The sequence below is a fragment of the Ahaetulla prasina genome, chromosome 7 (assembly GCF_028640845.1).
Source record: "Ahaetulla prasina isolate Xishuangbanna chromosome 7, ASM2864084v1, whole genome shotgun sequence".
NCBI lineage: Eukaryota > Metazoa > Chordata > Lepidosauria > Squamata > Colubridae > Ahaetulla > Ahaetulla prasina.
The window spans coordinates 75,408,005-75,414,332 of NC_080545.1; the positions used below are offsets into that span (position 1 = coordinate 75,408,005).

Below are 6,328 nucleotides of genomic sequence, written 5' to 3' on the forward strand. Positions count from 1 at the left end.
CTTGTAAAATAAATAGCTACCATTTTGTGTTTGGACAATAGCTGCATAAAGTTTGTTCATTTTGAACATTGTTTATTAATACATTAGCAAACTTTCTATAAAAAAGTAAGACACATTGGTGCTAAAGTACATTTGGAGGCATTCCCAAGTCCTTTACAAAACCACATAAGAAAAACATGGCAATTGTAAGGTCATGTTGTCTACACACACATCTAGACAGGAAGAGGTAATAAGCATCACATATCTTTAAAAAAGTTATCAAGATATACATATTTTATACCATTTGTACAAAAAAGGCTATAAATTTCTCTGGCTCTTATATACAAAAATAGCTTAATATATTCCCCAAATTGGTTAGGCTTGATACAAATAGATTTTTTTATATATAATAAAAAGTTTGCAAGAAAAAAATGGAAGCATTTTATAATGGGAATGGTAGTTGGAAAGTAGACAAAGATAGGACATTTCAGACAATTCTTTGAGTACAGCATAGTTTGGAGTTTCCACAGCTTCACAAGCATTAGGCAACCAAGATTGCAGGCCTTTTCGCACAAATTTCTGAATAAATTTATTGACTTTAACAAATATGCTTAATATTGGTCTGACCACATAATAATTCTATGTGAATGAATCCTATTCCTTTTTGACACATATAATTAGCTTGTGTTTCAATTTATGGCCAGAAGGCAGTGAAAACATTTTTGGGAGGGGGGTAGAGGCAATACTGTATTTCAGTAAAAAGGGAAGCTCCTAGTTCTGTTGAAGATTTATGAATAGGCAGTAGTGAAATAGGCAGTATAATTTAACTTTGGGGGTAAAGAATAGGTAGATAAGATATTTTCACATCACAGCTCTCCCTTTTTCTTCTGGGTCCATTGTGTGCAGCCTGATATTACATCTTTACTTGCAAGCAAGCCCCACTTTCAGTAAGTTTATAAGAGATTGAATCATTGGTCTGTAATTCTATGCATACTTATTGGGAATAGTAAGTCCTATTCAGCTTAGTGGATTTTTATTTTCTAATAAATGCCCACAGACATGGGCTGCATATCTCTTTAAACAGCTGGAGTGCAAAGGCAGAATTTGGGAGTGCTTCAGGTTTTGTGGAGAGGAAGTTTAATTCCTTCTGTGCTTCAGTGTCTTGGCTTTCCTTTCCTTTCCACAACGAAAGGGGAAAGTAATAGTAGTAAGATGGAATGATTTTTCAGGAAGTCCTGTGCAACATAAGGAAAGAGAAGAGAAAGCAATGTTAACATATGAACCAAATGGAAAACAGCAATTCTCAAAACAGCTGGCTTTGGAATGACAGGTTGCTACTCCATAAAGCAAAACAAGTCTTAACTTCTAAATGTGTATATATGTGATTGCACTATACTTGCCCATTTGAATTTTACTTAATACCTACCAAGTAAATTATTTAGGGTTGTTATACAATTCTCAGTACATTCAGTGACAGCCATTCCCAATTGGGCCCTAGAATAGTCATGTGTCTATTCTGAAAGACTTGAGGATGCTTATATATAGAAAAACAAGAGTACTTGTTTAGTCTGTGGTGCTAAACATATCTCATAGGAAGTAAGTTCTATTAAATATATGCATTTAATTGCACTAAATACAGGACTGTGTAATCAGTCTTTTTGAGCTTTTCTTCTATGGTACACCTCAAAAGAATGTGCACACAATCCCTAGACAATCTTCCAGTCAGGCACTGATGGGGCTCAGGATGTAAATGACACAACACAGGCAATCTATTTATGGTGATACATATGACATGCGTGACATGATGTGACGTAAGTTGTCTACTTATGGCCATGGATGGTCCTGCTTACTGTTATAGGATGGGTATCATCCCCTACCAGTCACAATTGGAAATAATTTCTTTGTATGTTTGTATAACAAAACTATAGACCCCGTTACCTGGAAATGTTGATTTTTTTTCCAGATAAATTGCTTTTGGATTATAAGGCCTGCAAACAGAAGCTCAGATATGATAGCTTATATCTGATAATGTCTTCTGATTGATCTTTACACTTGTTTATTTAGGTGAGATACTTTGGGGTGGGCTTGAATGCAAGGAAACATACACCACTAGTCTAAGGGGAGTGGAATCCAGCTACTTGAGAAAAGCCTTACTGAGATTCCCAGAAGTATAGAAACTATTTTTCCAATTATTATTTGTTCTTATCTAGAAAGTCAGATTTTACAATACACAAACCCATTTAGGCCAGTTCTGTTTTACTAACTGGTATTACTTTAGTCACTCAATCTACTGCAGCAGCCTCAGATGCAAATACAGCTACATTCCCCCCCCCCACCCCTCTCCCACTTGTCACTTGGGAATCTAAGCAAGATCTTCAGTTTTGACAAAGTCACCCCATTCTCAGTTAAACCACCTTATCGCCATCAACTGAAAAACGGACCACAGAGTTGGCCCCTCAAGGCTCATTGGTTGCACACACAGAACAACTCAATGAGGTCAGTTAAAAAATTAGTGGCTGTTCTCACTTAACATGTCAAGCTTGGTTAATGTTAAGCTGGAGTTTTGTTTTGCCACTGAGCATCTTCCCCAAAAGCAGCTGGTTAATTTGTGGTTATTATGACAGCCCCTGTCAAGGACTGGGTTATGACTGTTAAGGGACAGGAAATGGGATGCAGTTCTCCTTCCCCAAACCCTCACAAGTGTCTGGAGTCCTCTGCCATGTTCCTTATGGTAAAGTCAACCGGCTGGGTTTTTAAAAATGCCCTTCTTCACAGCAGCCTCTGTGGCCTTCTCTAGGACCAGAAACTGCCTCCTCCTCCTCCTCCTCCCTCCTTTTCCTCTCCAGGCGCACGAGGGGCCACCGGCGCCCCCCAAGAGTCCACCGCCGCGGCTGCCACCCCTCCCCGTAACTTGAAATTCCTGCCCGAGAAGCCAAGGCAAGGCAAGGCAAACCCACCTGCTGCAAAGTCAACGCGGGCGAGGGGCCACCAGGGCCTCTCAGAACCAGTTGGTGAAATCCAGCAGTTCCTGCTCTTCGGGGCTGAGGGGATCGTAGGACCCTTCGTCCGAGGAGTACGAGGAGACAGGCGAGCCTGCCATGGAGTTCATGTCGTTGGGGTAATTGGGGGAGATGGTGGGCGAGAGGACGCCGGCCTGGAAGGCGGCGCTGACGGCGTCGTGTTCGTCGAGCAGCTGCTGGAGGGCTCGGATGTACTCGACGGCCGAGCGCAGCGTCTCCACTTTGCTCATCTTCTTGTTGGCGGCACCGTTGGGGACGTGCTCGCGGAGAGTGGCGAAGCCCAGGTTGACGAGCTTGACGCGGTTCCTCTCCCGCTCGTTCCGCCGCGCCACAGCCGCCGGCTGCTGCTGAGGGAGGCTGTAGCCGAAGCCGCTGAAGTTGAGGCGTCTCTTGCAGCGCATCAACTCCGGCGACGCCGAGCGCTGCCGCTTGACCTGCTGCTGAGGCTGCTTCGGCGCAGCCGCAGCAGGCGCTTTGGGGGCGCCCGGAGAGGGCTGGTTCTGTTGGCCGCCCGCCGCCGGGCTCAGCTGCTGCTGCTGCTGCTGTTGCGCGCTTTGTGAAGCGGCTACTGCGGCGGCGGCCGCGGCGGCGGCAGCCGCGAAGAAGCAGGCGGGCTGGAGGAACGGCGGGGGAGGCGGCGGCTGGCTGGCGCTGCTGTCCATCTTGGCAGGGCTGCCGCTGGCCATTGGGCGGCCGCACGGAGGAGGCAAGGCGCGCGGCGGGGCTCGCGGCGTTTGCTGGCCTTTGGCGCGGGGGAGGTAGAAGACAACGACGAAGAAGAAGTGAATCGGGAAGGGAAAGGAGGGGGAGGCTTGCAGAAGGTAGAAAGCGAGCGAGCTCCGATGGCACCGCTTTGCTTTCCCTCCTCCCCCTTCCTTTGCAACCGAAGGAGGCTCGTGGCGCTCGCGTGTGTGCAGCCTGCTTGGCCAAAGCGCTTTTGCCAAAAAAGGACCAGAGATTGTCTCTCTTATAAGGGATGGCCGAAGCTCCGCTTACGGTCTCTCCCTCCCCCCCACCTCTTCTTTTCACACTTCACTCTCTCTCCCCCCCCCACACCTCCTCCTCCGCTCGCGCCTCCCCCTCCTCCCACTTCGGCTGCCTCCGTCTCCTCACACCCACCCTGCACCTTGCGCCTTCCACACACTCCCGGCTTTGCAGTGAAGGGCAGCGAGCGGAAGAGAGCCGCCGTTTTTTCATTGCGGGGAGGGTGGGGTGGGAGAAGGACTTTCGTTGCGGGTGGGGTGAGGATGGATGGATGGATGGATGGATGGATGGCGAGGAAAGCTCGAGACGGCGGGAAGCGCGGGAGGGGGGGGGCGCGTGCACGGGCGGAGACCCGGCGAAAACCCCGCACACGCGTTTGGGCCGGTGCTCCGCCCCTTCTTCTCCCCTCCGCCTCTCCCCTTCCGAGGTTTGTTGTTGCAAGTGCGTGCGCCCGGCGCGTGCCGTTGGCCCAGCCGCTGAATAAACAATTGGGCTGGACCGCAGCTTGGGATGAAGGAAGGATAGGGGCCCACACGGAACAGCGAGCGCCGATTGGCTGAGCGTTAGAAGTAGGCGGTAATGGGACGGGGGGGGTGGCTAGGAGGAGGGGGAGGAAAAGTAGCGGGGAAGGATGCGGGACGCTGGGCGCTCGAGACTCCACAGGGCAGACGGCAGGCTGTCCGAAGGGACGGGGAGTTTTTCCTGAGGGGTCCGGACCCTCTCTCGGGTTTCTAGGGCTGAGGGGAGATGGCGAAGCCTCTTTAGAAGCATCTACGCGCTCAAATGTAATGTGGGGGGGGGGAAGCCAGCTGGGTGGCCCAAAGCGGCAGATGGGCTGCCGCGGATTTGAAAGGACCATCTTTTCTGCAACGCGCAGAGGAGGCTCAGATAAAATAGAGGAGGTGGAGCGCCCGCTTGAAAAGCGCTGGGAAGCTGCGGAGATCGAGAGGGAAAGGCCGCTTTTCAGGGCAGAACCTGGCGGCGTCCACGAGCCTGGAGCCCCCCCCCCCCCACAAAGGATGCTTAAATCTCCCGTTTCTTTCTCTCTCTCAGGGCTCTATATGAATCCGCAAGGAAATCCAAGATACTTTCAAAATGTTTGATTAAATTGGCCGATCATTTAGTTAGTGATATTTCCTAAAGGGAGGAGGAGGGGGTGAAACGCATTGAAATTGCATAAGCTGATGCGTCTTTACTTGGAAACGAGTTCAGGGAGGACTGGTCCTAATAGAGCCTCCATATTTCCTCCCATAGTCCTCAGAATTGTTAGCGGAAGGTATTCAGAACACTGAATAAGGGTTGTCCAATCAGGTATCCTTAAGGCCCTTAAATTAAGGAGGTAATACTTTACAGAGAATTGCCTTGGGCCACTCTGGACAAACTAGAATGATTCAATATGTGAAATAATCAGGTAGAGTAATACTGATTCAAGTCATTATTTATTCCATTATTTTGCTTTATCACCACCTTCCATTTACAAACAATTAAGAAAAAAAAATACATTATAGAGAAGTTGGTGGGTGCAGAAATGGATATTACCCCAAAGCTTACCAGTGTGCACAAAAACCTCTGAGTCCCAAAACATCTGCAGGCCATAAGGTGGAAGAAAATTGCTGCACAGGAGCCATGTTTTTGTGCCTTTTTGACCCGAGTATTGCTGGATTGGACTGCATTTCCTGGTCTGAATCCAGTAGGAAATTGAGTATTGCAAGAGAAATTAGCTTGGGAGAAAGATATTCAAATTTGAAAATACTGATTTGCAAAAGATTCTTCACCCTGACTGGATTTATGTCTGAGTAAAAATGATTGTCAAACTGACAGAAATACAAATGTACATAGGTGGGTTCCTCTTACAAGAACTTGATGTACATTTTTTATTTCTAGTTTGTCAAGATATGTATTTATTTATTTATTTATTTTTATTGAAAAAGTTTTAACAAACAAAAACATTTCCCCCCTTTTTTCCCCCCTCCCCCACACAAAACCCCTTTCCACCCTCCCTTCACCACCACCCCCTTCTGCTTCCCGGGTCAATCACAAGGTATTGTTATACACAAACCAAACATAGAGTAAAGTTTTCCTTTCTAATCCAATTAACCTCATCCAAATCTTTTCATTTCCTAACCCCCCCATTATATAAAATAATACTTCCTAATTATTCAAACGCAATCTGATATTTCTTAATCTGATATCTGTTTTGTAAATAATCAATCCATTTTTTCCATTCAATTAAATATCTTTCCTGTGTATTGTCTTTCAAAAAAGCTGAGATTTTAGCCATCTCAGCCAAGTTAGTAACTTTCAATATCCATTCTTCTATTGTAGGTAACTCTTTTTTCTTCCAA

At 46.8% G+C, this 6,328-nt stretch overlaps 1 protein-coding gene across 1 annotated transcript; it reads right to left on the minus strand.

Moving 5' to 3' along the window:
* Positions 1-211: 211 nt before the first annotated feature.
* Positions 212-3,685, minus strand: ASCL1 (achaete-scute family bHLH transcription factor 1). The gene is made up of 2 exons (XM_058191679.1): positions 2,937-3,685; positions 212-1,214 (listed from the first exon to the last, which is right to left on the minus strand). The coding sequence occupies exon 1, from the start codon at positions 3,683-3,685 to the stop codon at positions 2,978-2,980; it is 708 nt and encodes a 235-aa protein (XP_058047662.1). The 3' UTR covers positions 212-1,214; positions 2,937-2,977.
* Between the last annotated feature and the right edge of the window lie 2,643 nt (positions 3,686-6,328).